Raw genomic sequence first — 20,954 nt, forward strand, 5'->3', positions numbered from 1 at the left:
CCCAGTATATGATCTATCTTGGAGAATGTTCCATGTGCACTCGAGAAGAAAGTATATTCTGTTGCTTTGGGATGCAGAGTTCTAAATATATCTGTCAAGTCCATCTGATCCAATGTATCATTCAGGGCCCTTGTTTCTTTATTGACTGTGTGTCTAGATGATCTATCCATTTCTGTAAGTGGGGTGTTAAAGTCCCCTGCAATGACCACATTCTTATCAATAAGGTTGCTTATGTTTATGAGTAATTGTTTTATATATCTGGGGGCTCGGGTATTTGGCGCATAGACATTTATAATAGTTAGCTCTTCCTGGTGGATAGACCCTGTGATTATTATATAATGCCCTTCTTCATCTCTTGTTACAGCCTTTAATTTAAAGTCTAGTTTGTCTGATATAAGTATGGCTACTCCAGCTTTCTTTTGGCTTCCAGGAGCATGATAGATAGTTCTCCATCCCCTCACTCTCAATCTAAAGGTGTCCTCAGATCTAAAATGAGTCTCTTGTAGACAGCAAATAGATGGGTCTTGTTTTTTTATCCATTCTGATACCCTATGTCTTTTAGTTGGCGCATTTAATCCATTTACATTCAGTGTTATTATAGAAAGATATGGGTTTAGAGTCATTGTGATGTCTGTATGTTTTATGCTTGTAGTGATGTCTCTGGTACTTTGTCTCACAGGATCCCCCTTAGGATCTCTTGTAGGGCTGGTTTCGTGGTGACAAATTCCTTCAGTTTTTGTTTGTTTGGGAAGACCTTTATCTCTCCTTCTATTCTAAATGACAGACTTGCTGGATAAAGGATTCTCGGCTGCATATTTTTTCTGTTTAGCACACTGTAGATATCGTGCCAAGCCTTTCTGGCCTGCCAAGTTTCAAAGGAGAGATCAGTCACGAGTCTTATAGGTCTCCCTTTATATGTGAGGGCACGTTTATCCCTTGCTGCTTTCAGAATTTTCTCTTTATCCTTGTATTTTGCCAGTTTCACTATGATATGTCGTGCAGAAGATCGATTCAAGTTACGTCTGAAGGGAGTTCTCTGTGCCTCTTGGATTTCAATGCCTTTTTCCTTCCCCAGTTCAGGGAAGTTCTCAGCTATAATTTGTACAAGTACCCCTTCAGCACCTTTCCCTCTCTCTTCCTCCTCTGGGATACCAATTATGCGTATGTTATTTCTTTTTAGTGTATCACTTAGTTCTCTAATTTTCCCCTCATACTCCTGGATTTTTTTATCTCTCTTTCTTTCAGCTTCCTCTTTCTCCATAACTTTATCTTCTAGTTCACCTATTCTCTCCTCTGCCTCTTCAAGCCGAGCTGTCATGGTTTCCATTTTGTTTTGCATTTCGTTTAAAGCGTTTTTCAGCTCCTCGTGACTGTTCCTTAGTCCCTCGATCTTTGTGGCAAGAGATTCTCTGCTGTCCTGTATACTGTTTTCAAGCCCAGCGATTAATTTTATGACTATTATTCTAAATTCACTTTCTGTTATATTATTTAAATCCTTTTTGATCAGTTCATTAGCTGTTGTTATTTCCTGGAGATTCTTCTGAGGGGAATTCTTCCGTTTGGTCATTTTGGAGAGTCCCTGGAGTGGTGAGGACCTGCAGGGCACTTCCCCTGTGCTGTGGTGTATAACTGGAGTTAGTGGGTGGGGCCGCAGTCCGACCCGATGTCTGCCCCCAGCCCACTGCTGGGGCCACAGTCAGACTGGTGTGTGCCTTCTCTTCCCCTCTCCTAGGGGCGGGATTCACTGTGGGGTGGCGTGGCCCGTCTGGGCTACTTGCACACTGCCAGGCTTGTGTTGCTGGGGATCTGGCGTATAAGCTGGGGTGGGTAGGCAAGGTGCACGGGGGCTGGAGGGGCAGGCTTAGCTCGCTTCTCCTTAGGTGATCCACTTCAGGAGGGGCCCTGTGGCAGCGGGAGGGAGTCAGATCCGCTGCCGGAGGTTTGGCTCCGCAGAAGCACAGAGTTGGGTGTTTGCGCGGAGCGAGCAAGTTCCCTGGCAGGAACTGGTTCCCTTTGGGATTTTGGCTGGGGGATGGGCGGGGGAGATGGCGCTGGCGCCTTTGTTCCCCGCCAAGCTGAGCTCTGCCGTCCGGGGGCTCAGCAGCTCTCTCTCCCTTTGTCCTCCAGCCTTCCCGCTTTCCGAGCAGAGCTGTTAACTTATGACCTCCCAGACGCTAAGTCGCGCTTGCTGTAGGAACACAGTCTGTCCGGCCCCTCCGCTTTTGCCAGCCAGACTCGGGGGCTCTGCTTGGCTGGCGAGCCGCCCCTCCGCCCCGGCTCCCTCCCGCCAGTCCGTGGAGCGCCCACCGCCTCGCCGCCCTTCCTACCCTCTTCCGTGGGCCTCTCGTCTGCGCTTGGCTCCGGAGACTCCGTTCTGCTAATCCTCTGGCGGTTTTCTGGGTTCTTTAGGCAGGTGTAGGTGGAATCTAAGTGATCGGCAGGACGCGCGGTGAGCCCCGCGTCCTCCTACGCCGCCATCTTCCGGAACCCCCCCTCCACTATATTTTCCATAACAAACTAAATGCCAAATCATTGCTCCATCACTTCCATAATTTTAGGCACCTCTGTCTGTATTTTATTACCCAGTTCTTGGTTCTAAGTGCTTCTGCAATTTTTTCACTAGTGAACTCAGTTATTCATATATCTTATCAACACATTTTACTCAAAGGGCATACATTCTGAAGACAAAGAACAACTCATCAATTTTTGCAGTTTTTTTTTTTTTTATTTATTTAGAGAGAGAGAGAGCATGTGAGCAGGGGAGGGGCAGAGAGAGAGAGGAGACAGAGAATTCCAAGCAGGCTCAGCACTGTCAGTGCAGAGCCCCACACGGGGCTTGATCCCATGAACTGTGAGATCACGACCTGAGCCGAAGTCAAGAGTTGGACGCTTAACTGGCTAAGCCACCCAGGCGCCTCATCAATTTTTGCAGTTTCAGAGTCGTACCCTCCATCCCGTTCAGCTGGTCTTGACTCCCATCAGACCAAGGCTCACTCACTGTCCTTCACCCCTCCCCACAAGACTGTGGGCATCTCACATTTCTCTTCTTTCTCCTAATCTCTGAGAAAAAGGGGGCCCCTGCTTCTGCCCAAAGATAATTTTTCTGCCATGTTCTGCTTCTCCTCTCTGTTCACTTTTCTCCAGTACCTAATTCCATCAACTAATCTCTTTTTTTCATAGATCTTCAATCTCTCTCTACATGCAGCTCTCTTCTTCTCAGCCTATAAGAAGAATCTAATCTTTCTCAACCTTGAAAGAATGTTCTCTAGCTGCTGCTCCAGCTCTCCTTCCTTTTGTATCCAACCTATTGGGGTCTGTTCCCCACTTCTCCATTGCTGCACTCAGTATGGCTTCCTCCCTCAATGTTTGCATACAGTTAACTGAGTCATCTCAAAGGTTCAATCCAACAGTCTTTTTTACTTCTTACCTTATTTGACTTTTCATAACACTTCACACTGTCGACCACTTGCTCCTTAAATTCTCCCCAAGAAGAAGCAATTTATCAGCTCTTTGCGATATACTATGTTCTTTACTAAGCCTGAGAAATCAAATGAAAAGAAATGGCCCCTGCCTCTGAACAGTTGACAGTTTAGCAGAGAACACTGAGTACAAAGAAAGGAAAGTGCAGAAGTCTCTGAGTCTTCTGGTTCTCCTACTGAACTTTTCCATGTTCCCCTTTCCCTACAACAAAGGTCTCTTCAATTTTTTTATCATATACCCTATCTATGTATACATCCCTAATATACTTATAAATATAAGCACATATATACAATCATAGGCTAAAATCTGAACATAATAAGGTAAGATTTGTCACTATCTATGCTAGATATAAATCCACATTTCAAATGGTCTTCTGGATGGCTTTCCCAAAAATTACTTTGTAATGAAACTGACAAAGAGGTTTAACTTGAAGTAAGAAAAAATGCCAGCTCAAGGATATTTATACACTGTTGGTGGGAATTTTAACCGGTACAGCCGCTATAAAAAAGAAAAAGAAAAAAAACAGTATGGCAAGTTCCTAAACAAATTAAAAATAGAACTACCATATCATCCAGCAAGCCCACTTCTGGATATATACATATATATACACATATATATACATATACACATATATATACATATATATGTGTGTGTGTGTTTGTGTATATATATATATATATATGAAGGAAATAAAATCACCATATTGAAGAGATCTCTTGAGGAGATATATATTATGCATTTGATATATTATATATACTCAAATGCAAACACATACACACACATTGGAATATTGTTCAGACATAAAAAAGAAGAAAATTCTGCCATTTGTGACAACATATATGAAACTTGAGCACATTATGCTAAGTGAAATAAGGAAGAGAAAGACAAACACAGAGAAAGATATCACTTACATGTGGAACCTAAAAAATGAACTCATAGAAACAGAACAGACTGGTGGATTCCAGAAGCCAGGGCAGGGGTGGGGAGGTGTGGAATGGGCGAAAGTGGTGAAAATACAAACTTCCAGTTATAAGGTGAGTAAGTCCTGGTGATGGAATGTATAGCATGGTGACTATACTTAATACTGCATTGTATATTTGAAAATTGCTAAGGGAGTAGTGCTTAAAAGTCCTCACCACAAAAAGAAAATTGTTAACAATGTAAGGTCATGAATTTGTTAACTAACCACATGTTACATGTCAATTATATCTCAATGAAGCTGACAAAAAATAAAAACAAAAGACAGCAGCAACAAAACATGCCAGTTCTTTCACCTTCTTTTTGTTGGCTTATGCTTTCATTATAGATATTTATCTTCAAACTGCAATTTCTTTGCAAGAGTCTTTTAAATGACTGTTTAAGTTGACTTACAGAATTCAGCATAATGATAGATACACACACACACACACACACACACACACACACACTGCACTTAATGAGTATTTATTAACAAAGTAATATGCATTAGGGCTTTGGTATTTTCTGTGCTAAGAAAAAAATATGTTTCGGGTCCTTAGGAAGACCTTAGAAACCCAAGGTGCTGAAACTGGAAAAGCTGCTAAGAAGGGGCTCTGGGTCACTTTGCATAAATACTCCTCTCTCGGGAATATAAATAACATGTCATATAGATTTGCCTTCTTGGTACCCCTAGTATTGCTTTTCAGTTATGGCATCTGGCTATTTTTTCTAATTAAAAGGAAAAATTAATCCTATGGTAGCAAGGAGCTTCATAGTGGAACCAAGCAGTGTTCCCACTGAGTATTCACCACGTCCAGCCGTACCTGGCAAGCCAGCAGGAAGACCGTGTGAGAGATCCTCCACACAAGGATGCTCATGGTCAAGACATATAAGGGCTTGCTTTGGTACTAACACCCTCCAGTGTAAGACTAAGCTGTGAGTCACAAGTTTACCCTGAACCTTCAAACAGGCTTCAGAATGAGGAAGACATTAAGCCCAATGAAGGAAGAAATCAAAGTTCCCAAGCTTGGTATGAACACAAGGATCAGAGTTGGAGGTGAATGGAGAATGTGGCGGAGACTTCTAGCTGTTTGCCAAAATTTGCTACCCATTTCCACGCTAACAGACCTTAAAAGCTGGCCACTGGGCCAGAGACTACATTTCTCTGCCTACCTTGACACATGACTAAATTATCAGCAATAGAATGTGAGAGAAAGTGCAATTTCTGCCTCGATAATTGCTTTGGACTTGTACTCTCTCCTTTTCCTGCCAGCTAGACCATGGATCTGCCTATGCCATGCTTCAACCATGATGCCAAGAACAGTGCCCTAGGAGACAGCAGAGCTGCCAGATGGAAGGGGTCAGTATGGTGTGCCTAAATGACGTCGTGGAGCAGAACAACCTCACCAACATGGAATACCCGCTGCAGGACTATTACAGGACAGTGAAACCACTTGTTTAAACGCCCTATTTGGTCTTCTTTGTCCAAGTAGCTTAGCCAACACTCTAACGGATACCGAGGGGAAACTGAATGGATTACTGGATGGTTTCTGTTAACTGTTACTCTCTTGAATCCACCCTCCCCCCACCCTAACCAAGTACAGCCTGAGGAAACTTTGGCTGCGTTATAATTGTGGTTATAGAGGTAGTGTTAAACAAGAGAACTGGCATCAAGCAGACTTTGGCTGAAGTCCCAGCTTGACCTCTAAAAACTATACAACTTTGATTGAGTTACTTGAACTTTCCAAGCTTCAGTTCACCTGTAAGCAGAGGATTATAGCAATACAGTGGGGATACTGAGAGGACCAAACACAGTCCTGGGAAAGAGTAGGAATTTCAGAACTGATAGCGTCCTTTCTTCTGGAAGCTCAAATCCAGGAATCAGTAGGCATGGTTCTTTATGCCAAGGACTTTTTATAAGCCAGAGTCCATTACAAGAGACTTTAGGTCTAACTCTACCAATCAGCGTTCTTGAACTATCTATTGAACCAGCTCCCCCTATCCAACACTCTCCAGCTCCCCATTTCCTGCAACCCAAAACAGGTAAGGCTGTGATTTCTGTGACAATGACAACTCTGGACCTACATGTTCCTATAGTAGAAAACAAGAAGGATACAGACTAAGGAAGGTGGGTAAGAGTGTGTCCTGTGTGAAAGAAATAAGTAACAATGGATATTTGCCATAGTTTTTCTCTAAATGATGTCTAGACATTCATAGGCTCCATATATATGTGCCCAATACAACTTTTCTGAGACCAAGGGCTAAAATCACCTTCCACAAACATTTACAATGAGTCTATTCCATCAATCCCTATGTTACAAGAGATACAAGGATTAAAGTTGGCAAGGTCTCTACTCGCTTAAAGTTCACATTTTAATGAGGATAACAGAAACACATATAAAAATCTTTAATACAGACAGACTCTAAAAAGTGCTATATCAAACAAGCTAGGGTATGGGCTTAGCTACTATAACAAAGAGGACCCAGATGGCATGGTTTAAACAAGAGTGTATTTCACTATCACATAACGTCTGATATACACATGTGGTGAAAGGAGAAATTGCCTAGTTTAATATTATGGAAATTGTGAAATCTATCCCCTTGGTCCTAGTGCTTCTTTTTCTTCTAAGATACAACCCTTTTACAGCTCCCCAGTGTAAATCTTCAAGTTACTGACATTTCACTCCCTATACTAGAACATATTTTCAAAAAAAGCACTGAAATATTTATTTATAGTAGGATGTAAATAACTGGTGAGGCTTAATATGGTACCATTTCCAGGGACTTTAGCCCTTTGATGAATTACAACAGATACAAAGACAATAGGGGTGCCTGGGTGGCTCAGTCGGCTAAGCATCTGACTCTTGATGTCAGCTCAGGTCATAATCTCTTGGTTGGTGGGATTGAGCCCTGCATCAGATTCTCAGGCTCTACACGATGGTGTGGAGCCTGCTTGGGATTCTCTCTCTCTCTCTCTCTCTCTCTCTCTCTCCCTCTCTCAAAATAAATTTTTTAAAAAAGATCCAAAGAGAATAGAATATATTTCGTCATGGAATTCTGAGCATCATTAAACAGTATTTGGGCAGAGATAGATCTGTGAGCACCAAAATAAACCAGCTATTCTTAAAATCTATCCAGAATAGATGTTGAATGTTAACAGTGTTGGTAAAAGAACAATAAATTGGGTTGGGGTAAATTACGTGGAAGAATTTTTTAATCCCAAACCCAACAGTAGAACTTCTGTCTACTCCCAACCACCTTCACAAACAGACTTGGGGACAAACTAATCACACACAGTACTTTGATCATTAACAGGAAATCTTGAAAGAGTGAAGAGAATTTATCACAGAAGGGTAGCAGAATTAGAAAATTAGGCCAGTAGACCTTTACCATGTGTGCATTAAAATGATCATTTTGACAAAATATTTCTTCATGAATTTCAGGTAATTTTTGCCTTGTCTTAAGATATATCTGACCATTCTTAGTAAGTAGACTTGGAAGTATGTTGATCATAATTTGAATTACTGTGCCCTTAGGAGTTAGTTTGATTTCCCAAGGAGATAAACTAAATAAAGTTCTTATCATCAACTTACAATTTACTGTGTATTGCTCTTGTGATTATTTTTAATGGTGCGATCATTTTTATTTTATCTTTTACACCATCATACTCCATTCTTCTTAAATGGCAGTCATCCCATCAAGTTCTAAAATTAAGTTGCTTATTGGTCAGAGAGAAGTATTCATAGATACTAAATTATTGTTACTTTCCCCATGACATGTTCGTGTGAAATCACTAGTTTAGTTCAAATAACACTGAAGAACTGTTTTGTTAGTATACTCTCTTGCTATAGTTTAAGTTCATCACAAAATATTCTGAATCATCCATATTCGATTGTAGCTCACAGTTGAATTCCTATTTTAAAATTCTCTAGTGCTTATGTGTCATGCCAAAACCGGTAGTCTGATTTTCAAAATTTTCAAAATTCAAACCGGTAACACTGTTTTCCACAAATCATACTGGTTTTAAAAAGTTTGTGCTATATAGAGGTTGACTCAGAACATTTTACATGCTTTGGCTTTGTGTTTCTCAAAAAAAACAAAACAAAAACAAAACACTTTTTCTTTATCTCATACCCAAATCACAGGTCATTTGTATGCAAAAATTGCAGAAATTTCATTTGTAATATTAACCCCTGATGACTCAGTAGAAGTTCTTTAATACCATGGTTTTTTAATCCAACATTGTGTTGCCTTTATAATATCTACAAACTAATTTGTAAACAACCTCATATTTTCAATCTTTTCACTTTGAAATATAGGGTTGCTGGAGAGGAGGTGGGTGGGGCAGATGGGCTAGATGGGTGATGGGCATTAAGAGGGGCACTTATATGGGTGTTATATGTACACCATGTATACATGGGTGTTATATGTAAGTGATGAATCACTAAATTCTACTCCTGAAACCAATACTACACTATATGTTAGCTAACTTGAATTTAAACTAAATTAAATTAAGCTTAATTTAATTTTAAAAATTTTAGTTTAAGTATAAAACAAAACATTTGGGCTTGATTTTACAGGTTTTAATTAGAAGAAGAAAAACAGTTTTAGTTGGAATTTTCTATAATTAGCCAACTTATATTAATATAATAATAACTTCCTTATTCTCTTCATGTGCAAAACATATTATTAAAAAGAGAATGACCTTTGTTCTACCAAAGCTTAAAAAATGAAAGCAATATTGCTTTGTGCAATCATTTAAAACCCAAGATCATTTGAAAAATTCAACAATGCTTAGACTCATTCTTAATTCTTTGTGGTTTGTGCAATAAATACAGAGAGATTTTTTTTTTCCAAAACTTTTTTAAGTGATTATTTTCTAGTTTCACTAGAAATAAAGTGTAAGATTCTATTTCTACCACAAGGCGTCAGTCCATGGTAATTTAATCTTCAAAGGGCTTTAATATTACCCTGTGGAAAGTCAATGAGTACAAAAAAAATACATATTAAAACAGGCACAGCCCTTAGTTGATTACAATCATGAAATTGCAGTTGAGAGTTTATCTTCCTTTGTTTTTCTAATCAGGTTAGCTCTGGGGATGTTGTGCACTAACTCCCCAAATGTTGCAATTCAGGTTTCAGACACGCTAACCCTGAGGCTGGTTCCAACTCAGAGTTAAATCCCCCGCACACATTCTCTTTCTCCATAACCCTCATTTTTTTAAAAACACCCCAACACTTTTAAATAGTGATAGTAGCTTTAATTTCAGTTTGGAGTACCTGATTGGGTTAGGTATGGGAAGTTGGCTTTAATATATCAGAGGCGAGGAAGAGGAGCTAGCATGGAGTTGAAGGGCTTATGACAGAGTTTGTGCAGTTTAGCGTGCAAGATTTGCACAATTTAGGGGGCAAGTCACTCTCAGAGATTCAGATTCGGATTCCTCAACTGTAAATAGCAGTCACTTGCTGCGAAGTTTTAAATGGACTAGCTAAGCTCTAAAGCAGTCCATGTCATAGTGTGATCTGAGAGTGCTCCAGCATCACCTGGGAACTTGTTAGAAATGAGGAAACTCGGGTCCCATCCCAGGCTTGAGGATCAGGAAACCCTGAGGGAGGCCCCAATCAGTGTGTTAGCAAGGCCTGCAGGTGATACGCATTAAAGTTTGAACACCACTGCTCCAAAGAATTACACCAGTGTTCGTTACTTAGATTAACCAAAGTGGGAGGCCGAGGAGCAGACCTGAGGCAGGAGACAGGGCCATTTGAAAGAAAATTGGGAGCAGCCAGGTTGCAATGTGGGGATACCCTTGATTGGGTCTCTGGGACCTCCGAGGAATGCCACTCCAAGGAGCCGCGCGGACTCCAGGCACCTGCAGGTGGCGCTGGACCGGCCACTGACACGGAGGCGGGGTCTGCAGCCAGAGTGCAGGCTTTGGACTCCCAGGGCTCGGACGCCGCGTGGGGCTGGCACTTCCCCGCAGCGGTTGCGCCGCAACTTACCGTCCGGACGGTTGCGCCTAGAAGCGGGTGAGTCCCTAGAATCGTCCCAGCTCGCCGCTTGCTCCCCGTCTCCGGGTGCCCCTGGGAGGGCGGGCGCGGGCTCCCAAGTCTCGGGAAGGGTGTAGCGGGTTGCAATCCTCCCAGCCCTGGGGCGGAGGCGCTCCGGGGCGAGTGTAGCTCAATTCTCCCCTTATGCGCGGCTCCAGGACGCGCTGCCCTCCTGCCTAGCTCTCCCCGGAGCACACTGCTCCGTTGTGGCCGGTCCAGGGGCTGGGAGCCAGGGACTCACAAGGAAGTCTTTTCGCTAGGGGCTTGGGGAGTATGATGGGTTATTAAGTTTGTCCTTCGGTTGGGTTCTGATGGCAAGTTTTCCAGCTTGGCAAAATCGCGGCGGGTTTGCATAGCATTGATGAATGGTACATGGTGCTTAAAATCGTGTGACTTGACTTCAGGTTTCCTAGTAACAGGAAGTTTTCATTTTAAGTTCTGGGAACATTAGTCCTACTCTTTCAGGATCTGGTTTGAGATTCAAGTTCTCTCCAAATAGTGGATCAAGGCTTCATATATGTCATGGGTCAAACCCACCAGAAGGGATTTATAGACATAAACATTTACAAACACTTCTAAATTTCTTTCCCTGTATTAAAAAAAAAAAAAAAAATCCCACAATATCCTGACATTGACTAAGATTTATTTAACACAGATATTAAGCAATGCTTTAAAAAAAAAAAGAAAAAAAAACAGCCCAGTGAAAAAAACATCTCTTTACATAGTTAAATGTGGTGAAACAAGTATATGCTTGAAAGTTTAGAAGGTTTGGAAATGCAAAGCAATTCATATTGTATTCTAGCCATCCAGTTTCTTCATATTCTAAACTCTTTGACAAAAACATGAGTCAGTTGGGCTGTGTCAATATTTAGCAGGAACGTCAGGTCAGCAGCCATCCTGGTACAGCAAAACAGAACAGTCGCATCAAAAATATGTTTTGCTTTTTAAATGGGATGAAAGTTAGAGAACTTTGGGTCAAATCTGGAGTTCCAAACATCTGAACACTATGTAGTTTCCTGGTTTTTTTTTTCTTTCATGAAAAGATTTTACTGTAGAATTTAAATTATACATTTGGTTAATGTCTGATGGAAACCAACATATTTGATTTGACTGGTATTTTATTTTCTTGGTTTCTGGCACAAATCTAACTGTGGACCACAGAGCCAACAGGCTCCCTCACTGCCCTGGACTTTTCCTTGGCCTTGCTCTTCAGTATGGTCTTCCTACAGTGCAGATGAATGGGTGGATACTTCTCCAAGGCCACTTTGCCTTTTCACCCAGATTCTGTATGAAGTGGCCCTCACTCAGCAAATGCTGCCAACTTGCTTGACGCCCCAGGACCAGGTCTGCAAGAGAGCCCTCACCCTTTCCGTGCCACAATCTGTCTATAAAACTGCCTTCCTTTAGAATTCATTGTATTACCATGCGGTTAGTTGTTGAAATTTCTGCCCTCTCCCCTAGACTTTGAGGTTTTGAGAGCAGAGGCTCCATCTCATTTAACTTCACATTCCCACTGCCTAATATTATTGTTCACAATAGAATTAATGAGTTTATATTGAATGAGTGTAGATTTGTGTGTTAACATCTTTGCCATCCTACAACTCAGAGTTAAAACATCTAAACGTAGTGCATTATATTTTGTTCGATTACAGTAGATAAAACTTCTATTCTTATTCGTAGACACACACCCACCTCCCAGAGTACTCTATAATGTTGGTTAAATCACTAAATGATTTGGAATAATATTTATTAAGGAAATAAACTGTGAGCTCCTCCAGAACAGACATAAAGTCTCATTTCTTTTTCCTCAGTGTCTATTATAAAGTTGAGTTCCATAAATATCTGATGATTGGCATATGCTTTACTCAGGAGTCTTTAAAATGCCAGTGATAGATACCCTATTGAAACTAAAGCAAAAAAGGAAATGTATTGGCTTGTGTGACTGAAAAATTCATTATCTGGTCTCCGGAACTCTAAATACTTAAAATATATCACCAGGACTCTTCTGTGTCTTTCCCCATTTCTTGCTTGTACTTTCGTGTGTTGGCTTTCTCCTGTTCTGTTGAAGATATCTTCCTCCTTATGGCATGTAGAAGAAAGCATAGAAGGCTCCAATCATCCCAACTTAAAAACATGTTAAAGACATCTCTTTATCTTCCACTTCCATTTATAAATATCAGAGAGGGACTCTAATAATTCAACTACGGTTGTATGCCATCTGTAAGCCAATCAGTGCCATCAAGAAAACAGAGAACTGTGATTAGCCAAGACTGAGTCATATGCCAAAGGAGGGCCATTTCTCCAAATGGAGAAAATGTGGGCAGAACAAAACAAATATCCTCAGCATGAACACTGCAAATTTTCAAGATAGATAATATATGGAAAATGTTCTCAGAGCACTTCAACAAAGGCAAATGGTTGGCATTATATAAAGATGGCTCCTCTTTATTTTTTGAGAAAAGCAAACCTTTAAAAGTTGGAGAATGTGGGCGCCTGGGTGGCTCAGTCGGTTAAGCATCTGACTTCAGCTCAGGTCATGATCTCACAGTTCGTGAGTTTGAGCCCCACTTCAGGCTCTGTGCTGACAGCTTAGAGCCTGGAGCCTGCTTCAAATTCTATGTCTCCCTCTCTTCCTGCTCCTCCCCCGCTCATGCTCTGTCTCTCTCTCCTTCAAAAATAAATAAAAACATTAAAAGAAATTTTTTTTAATAAATAAAAGTTGGAGAATGTTTAAAGTATTTTAAGGTACTCCTGGAAACAACTTTGCACTTAATAAAGTATTATAGGTGGTCTAAAATTCAGGAACACTTGGAATGTTTCTGTCAGTCAAGTTGTTGTATATCTAATCTGTTTTTCTCATTGAAGTGCAAATTGGTGAGGTAATCCTCAGAAATAAATTTAGAACTAATAAAAAACAGTGAATAATATTGTAATGTTTCTCTTCCTTAAAAAAAAATAATAATAATAATGCCACCCCAAGCCTGAGGAGGACCTGTGAAGGGTGTTAAGAAAGAGATTCTTTTGTCAGGCAGGAAGTTTGGAGAATTGGCATGTCAGTGATTGAACACGATTCAACAACCCCTGTGGAAATATACTAACAGTTCATGTCTTACCTACAAAAACCAACCTGTTACTCCAATGAGAAAATGACACTCTGAACATACAGCTTTTGGTCCTTTATGCCACTATCAGGGTCCACCTTTCCAAAAGTGTCTGTTCTGTTTACTGTCTGAACCTCAAAATACATTGTCCCCATAAAGTCATTTAATTATTTCAGATTCCAGTATCAACCCCAAAAGTCTATTCAACACAACTTCCTAAAGGATAATCTTACATCAGCCAATTCCAACCTCTACTGATAGCATTGTGCCTCAAAAAAAAAAAAAAAAAAAACCATTCCTAATTCTATTTACCTTTGAGCAGAGTTGGCTTTCCTCTAAATGAGCACCAGGAGTCAACTTCTTCTAAAATAAAAGGTGACATCTGACTCTTTGAATTCCCTATAGACATGTTTGTCACTCATTGCACCAATAGTCAACAAAGAAAAGCAGTTACTGTTGACACAAGGGCACTAGTTTGAGATTCTTACAGATTATGTGAGGTTAAATAGTAAATCAGTCACTATCTGTATTTTAATTATACTTTCTAGGCCACTCACGTCCTAATGTGAGTAAATTTTTCATATTGCCCTATCTATCCAACATTAGACTCAAAGAAGATAATTGTGTTTTCATAGGTGGCTGAAGCAATTCTATTTTACAGAATTAATGGAGAACAGACAAGACATTACAAACCAAGAACCTTGGACAATGAAACCTAGGAGAAATCTAGAAGAAGATGATTATTTGGTAATATAATAATAATAATTAATTAAAATCTAGAAACATGATTTTAATGCTGTCCTCCATCTCCTAGGGTTGTAAAAGTGATTTTCACCCTAGCTGCCTGATATCTTGACTCTGATTCCTGTCACTGATATTGTGATGGGTGAAGGTATAGTGTGGTATGTAAGAGAAAGTCTACCTTGATTGACTTGTCATGGACTTAATTGAATAACCTCAAATAAGTCACTGAAAATCCTGGGTCTTGGTTTTTCAATAAAATGAGAGAGTTGGACTAGTTCATCTCCAAGGCCCTTCCAATTCCTTCTAACATACTGTGGGTCTAAATTTGTAGAAAGAGTCACCAGTGCCCATATAACAGTAATTTTGTGAGCATGCATTTTTTTTTCCATAGGTATTAAGGCAGCTTACCAAGAGATCATCAAGTTAATTGATGATTCACCATTTAAACAAATAAATTCCATTTTGGAATAAGAATCATTTGTCCCACTTTTGTGCCACCTTACATTACTCGACTGAAAAAGTGTTGGAAATTTTTTGTTCCAAACCCTTTTCACCTTTCTAAATGGTATTGCCTGCAGTTGTTACAGAAATTATTTTACCTTAATTATTTTAATAGGAAAAATAGTATATATAATAATTATATTAGTGTTACTTATTTATATTATTTTTGTTAATTATTTTAATGGGAATAATAAGATAGTACTAGCACACATTCTATAAAATAAGTGTGCATAAAATAAAATCATCTTCATTTTTCAAGTTAACCATCTTACCTGCTGTTCTATAAATCTTCATCATTAACCAGAAAATTGATCTCAGTCGATTGTACTTAGATTGTTTTAACATGCAGAGATGACAGAAGCTGTATCATGCTCAACTCCCTTCTAAATGAAGCACCTGGAAAAAGCATTGGATGTAACAGTGATTTATCACTGAAAGTAAAAGTCAAATGGCAAGAGGCTACTTTTAAACACTAAAAATGATAGAGAACTATGTGAATTAAGGTTATTCTGCATAAAATGAGGAAATGAACAAGATCATGACTAATATTTTGAGCACTAAAATTTTATGGTTCTACATATAGAGCTCTAAGAAATGAGAAATAACATACTGGGTGAAAAAGCAAATTTATTAATTAAAGCAATACAATATGAAACATTCTAAGTTCTTATTTAGAAGTGTTGTTTTGTTTTGTTTTGTTTTGTTTTGTTTTGTTTTGTTTTGTTTTGTTTTGTTTTACCTTGCTGGTATATCAGTCAGTTGGGGAAATGACCAAATATTCAAAGCATTCTTCTTTTGAGTTGTTGACTGCTTAGAAATGCAACTGGGTAAAGAAGTATAACTTTCTTAGGAAATAGATCATCCCTATGGGATTTAACTACTTATATAAACTTTGCACCTTCTGATAGAGTAGTTGTCAATCACTAATTACACAAATGAGATATTTTAGAAATATAAAATCAAAGTATATCATGATGGAAATTAGATATTTTCATAATTGTAATGACTATATTCTTCTTGATCCTTTGTACTTGACTTAATGAAGAATTCACTCTTTAATTCTTTGTGGAGAGTTGCCCAGTAACCAATAAAAATATTATAAAACAAATACAACTATCTATGTAACCTACAAGTATTATTTTTACCGAGGATTCCTGAATTTTTTTTTAAGTTTTTCAATTTTAGTTTCCCACTTACATTATTCTATTCTTTGGTGCCTTCAACATAGAAACACAATGGTGTGAGCTTTAATGGAGATATCTTCGGTCTTAACAAAGCATGTATCCTTCTGTCTTACAGAAAAATGAGTAACAGAAACTAATGGAGAATCCTAGAGGCATGTGGGTGGCTCAGTAGGTTAAGAATCCAACTCTTGGTTTCGCCTTGGGTCATGACCTCACAGTTAGTGAGATCGAGCCCCTTGTTGGGTTCTATGCTGGCAGTGCAGAGCCTGCTTGGGATTCTCTCTCCCCCTCTCTGCCCTTCCCCACTTATGCTCACTATCTCTCTCTCTCTCTCTCTCTCTTTCTTTCAAAAAATAAATAAATAAAAATTTTTTAAAAATTTATAACGGAGAATCCTAACATAGCTAAGTCTACCTTTGATCAGTGCTACATAGGACTATGACATCTTCAGCTAACCAGTATCCAAAAGCAAGGTTCTGAATGTCCTTTTTTACTAATAAGCACAATGAGCAAAATAGGTAATTAGTTGAAGAGAAATCCCATTATTTTGTTTAATTTTTAAATGTTTATTTTCTTTCCATTGTAGAATAAGGACTCAGGCGAGACCAGCATGCTAAAAAGACCTGTGCCTTTGCACACGCACCAAACAACCCATTTTGATGAATTTGATTGCCCCGCGGAGCTTCAACACAAACAGGAACTCTTTCCAAAGTGGCGCTTGCCAATTAAAATTGCTGCTATCGTATCATCTCTGACTTTTCTTTACACTCTTCTGAGGGAAATAATTCACCCTTTTGTAACTTCCCATCAACATTATTTTTATAAAATTCCAATCCTGGTCATCAACAAAGTCTTGCCAATGGTTTCCATCACCCTCTTGGCACTGGTTTATTTGCCAGGTGTGATAGCGGCAATTGTACAGCTTCATAATGGAACCAAATATAAGAAATTTCCACATTGGTTGGATAGATGGATGTTAACAAGAAAACAATTTGGGCTTCTCAGTTTCTTTTTTGCTGTACTGCATGCAATCTATAGTTTATCCTATCCAATGAGGCGATCCTACAGATACAAGTTGCTAAACTGGGCATATCAACAGGTAGGTGACAATATTGATAATATCACTAAACTAAAAAGTCTAAGTCATCTACAGATTAACTCTATCTTATTTTAATATCAATACCCCAAACCTGTCTTGAAATGCTGTGCTGGGAATGTAATCTGCATTTTTAAATGTTTTAGTGTAACTCTTCATTGGGGCTTGTTATAAATAGTTTTACGCTGAGGATTTTTTTTTTCAGTTGAAAATAGTAAACTACAATTTGAACAACATAAATACGTGTTTTGTTCATGGACAGAGCCACACAGCAACCTTCTGCCACCCTCATGAGATTACTTTGTAACTCTAATTGTTCTTCACCACATAAGCATGCACATTACAATTCTAAGCATCAAATAACTATTACATAAATTAATAAAACAGATATGTAAATGTTGCATTCAAGGAAAGAGACTGATGTCTCCTATGTCACTTGGCTTAGAGGAATGCAAAAAAAAGTCACAGATTTGTGGAAGCTCCAAGTTAGTAGGCCCTCCCGTCATAGACGGAATGTAGAAAGAAGGAGGCTCATCTGCCAGAAACCAATGTTGTTTGCATGCCTTTCCTCTTTTTACCCTCTGGTAGGTCCAACAAAATAAAGAAGATGCCTGGATTGAGCATGATGTTTGGAGAATGGAAATTTATGTGTCTCTGGGAATTGTGGCACTCGCAATACTGGCTCTGTTAGCTGTGACATCTATTCCATCTGTGAGCGACTCTCTGACATGGAGAGAATTTCACTATATCCAGGTAAATTATATACAAAAGAACTCTGGCCCCTCAGAGAGGCAAATCTTTTTGTACTTATAATATCATCAAGTATATTGACTTTACACCATAAAAAAATGACAGATGGTTTTCCAATAGCAAAAATCCCACACTTGTTCCAATCAATAACGTGCTCTCCAATCATTTTTCCCTGTTGCTTCTAAATAGAAGTGTTTTCTAGACATAAATAAAAAGGCATTACTCGAAGAAAAATATTCTAACACTTGAAACTTGTTAGACAATTTTCTACTCACCTACTAACTACAAAGGTGATATTTTAGGAATTTAATATCCACAGTTTTTAAGTTCCCCCAAAATGAAAATATTCTTTTGCCTGTCCCCTGATTTTATTTATGCCTTTAAAGTTACACAGCTTGGTACTATCCATAAAAAAGCATCTCTCCTTGAAATACGGAGTTTTATCTACCGCAGATATTCTAATATCTAATTTTAAAGGCTGCTTTTTCCAACTTCCATTTCATGTAGCTCTCTCACTGGAAGTTGCTGTATTCTTGGAATTCAAAACTGTCTCAGATTTACTGAGGTTAATCTGCTAGTGGTAGATTACACCCTAAGAAGAGCAATGTGCCAGAATTCACATGGGGGATTCATGTCTGACCAGAGTCAAGGGACTACATTTAATTTAGTCACAGGCATTGCCAAGATTTTTTAAAGTATATTGCTTTAGCTTTTATGGGTGGGCATTTTTGGAAATTCCCACAAAGTCAGACATTCCCCACTATCTCTTCTACAGGTCTATACATATACTTCTACAGACACTTTATCAGGACATCTGATGAGGTTGGAAAATATGTCTCCATCTGAATTTTTCCAGTGGAGCTTAGAAATGGCACCACATTTTCCAAGCACAGTATTTGCTGATTTTGTAGGCTCAGCATGATAGGCATTAGAGTTCTCCATTCCTCATTAAATAACTTTCTTCTTACATTTGCTCTGCCTGTCACACATATGCTGAGCATCGCGTCTCAGATTTAATTAGGAATTCACACACTGCATCTTGACATTCCAGCCCATTCCCACTATGTACACAATACCTAACCCATAATAAGAATACAGTACACACTTGGTTAACTTGATCTTCAGCCAATCACATGTATTTTTCAATTAATAACCTAGAAACTTTTCACTTACAATTCAAGAACTAGTTACTGCATGATTTACCTTGGAGATTTATATTTGAAAATATAAACTTAGCTATTTGATTGTATTCGTTGGGGCTTAAGAGTGCTTACTGCTGAATAATTGTGAGTTGGATTCATTCTGGCAGGCTAATGACCATTTCCAGTAAAATGAATCAAAGTCAAAACTTATCTGGAAAAGCTATTGTCAGAATGCCATAAAATTACGTAGGTGAACAACTGTTTTTAAGCAACTTTTTCTGGATAGTGCCGGGTATCCCAGTGCAAGTTGAAAATTTTCTTCACATCTTCATGTCTCTATGTGTTGTTCAAACAGTGGAAATAATTGTTGGTGTTTTTCTACTTTATCAGGATGTTTGATTTTTAACATGGGCCAAGTTTATTCACTTTAGTATCCATGTACCAAAATCAGAGTCACTTACTTTAGTTGCTTTCATAATTGGTAAAGATCACTAATACCAAATTGATTTTTGCACTAATCTTCAGTCAACCCATTAGTATTTACTGAGCACCCAAAACGCACAAATCATTGTGTTGATTCTGCAGGGACCCTGTGATGAGTAAGAGTCCCTGATCGTAGATGTCTCTTGATAGAATGAAGGCAAATGCTCAAGAGACAAAGCGCCATCAAATAAATGTCATAAGACAAATGAACAAAATGTGGAGAAAAGGAAGACAGTGTTATTGATAGGCTGAGACTGAGAGGAGAGTGATTGTGGATTCTCTTAAATAACCTGGGGACAAAGACATTACCCAAAGTAAGGCGGGGATATGTGAAAAGAATGGAAAGATGTGAGTGGACATTATTGAGAAATATGATAGGGAAATAAACACAGGTGAATGAAAGAATTGCCAAGCAGCAGAATATATCCAGAAAAGGTCAGAAAAAATAAACTCTTACTGAACCAATCCCACCAACATAATCTTTTTTTTTCTTTTGCAGAGCAAGCTAGGAATTGTTTGCCTTCTGCTGGGCACTATACATGCATTGATTTTCGCCTGGAATAAATGGGTAGATATAAAACAATTTATATGGTATACACCTCCAACTTTTATGATCGCTGTTTTCCTTCCAATCGTTGTCCTGATTTGTAAAGCCATACTATTCCTGCCATGCTTGAGGAAGAAGATACTAAAGATTAGACATGGTTGGGAAGATGTCACCAAAATTAATAAAACCAAGATGTCTTCCCAGTTGTAGAACTACTGTTTACAAACATTTTTGTTCGATACTGATGTATTTTACCATAAACATTTCAAATTTGTATTTGTTTAATAAAATGACCACTTGAGGGTCTTCATGTATCTCTTTGGTTATGAGTCATGAGTTTGAAATATGTGTAGTTCTTTGTAGTTTGATTCAAAGCAATAAATAAAATAATCTTCAGCACATTCTCTATGTTCAGTAGAACTAACCATAATAAAACAATCGCATCTGATTTGTCAGAATGTATAGCATATTTATAAATAACAAAAGGCCATGAAGTACAAGTCCTTACTACTCACTAAAAGATATCATGAGCCATTAAAAAATGTATTATCTGAATCTACCATGCAAGTATATCTAGTATTTATGACTGTTGTTAAAGAAGTTTCATTTTCCTGTAGTGTCTGAGTGGCTCATCAGTTAAGTATGTGACTCTTGAATGCAGCTCAGGTCATGATCCCAGGGTCATGGAATCAAGTCCCATGTGGGGCTCTGCACTGAACATGGAACCTGCTTGAGATTCTCTCTCTCTCTCTCTCTCTCTCTCTCTCTCTCTCTCTCTCTCTCTCTCTCTCCCCCCTTTCCCACCCCACTCATGTGCATGCTTTCTCTCTCCTCTTTCTCTCAAAAGTAAAAAAAAATTCAAAAAGAAGTTTCTTTTCCTGTAACTGGGTGTTATTCATGAAACAACAAACACAAAAAAAC

At 38.8% G+C, this 20,954-nt stretch overlaps 1 protein-coding gene across 4 annotated transcripts; it reads left to right on the forward strand.

The window, feature by feature from the left end:
* The first annotated feature begins 10,360 nt into the window (after positions 1–10,360).
* STEAP1 (STEAP family member 1) lies at positions 10,361–20,347 on the forward strand. 4 transcript variants are annotated; one of them, XM_042927577.1, is made up of 5 exons: positions 10,361–10,464; positions 14,222–14,333; positions 16,602–17,114; positions 17,700–17,864; positions 19,986–20,347. In XM_042927577.1, exons 2-5 carry the CDS (start codon positions 14,253–14,255, stop codon positions 20,241–20,243), a joined length of 1,017 nt encoding a protein of 338 aa, XP_042783511.1. In that variant the 5' UTR covers positions 10,361–10,464; positions 14,222–14,252; the 3' UTR covers positions 20,244–20,347. The 4 variants fall into 4 exon arrangements, with proteins under 4 accessions (XP_042783511.1, XP_042783508.1, XP_042783509.1 ...); XM_042927574.1 differs by having other exon boundaries at positions 10,383–10,464; positions 14,248–14,333; XM_042927575.1 differs by lacking the exon at positions 10,361–10,464 and adding an exon at positions 11,647–11,829.
* Positions 20,348–20,954: the final 607 nt, after the last annotated feature.

Source organism: Panthera leo, chromosome A2, assembly GCF_018350215.1.
Source record: "Panthera leo isolate Ple1 chromosome A2, P.leo_Ple1_pat1.1, whole genome shotgun sequence".
Classification (NCBI taxonomy): Eukaryota; Metazoa; Chordata; class Mammalia; order Carnivora; family Felidae; genus Panthera; species Panthera leo.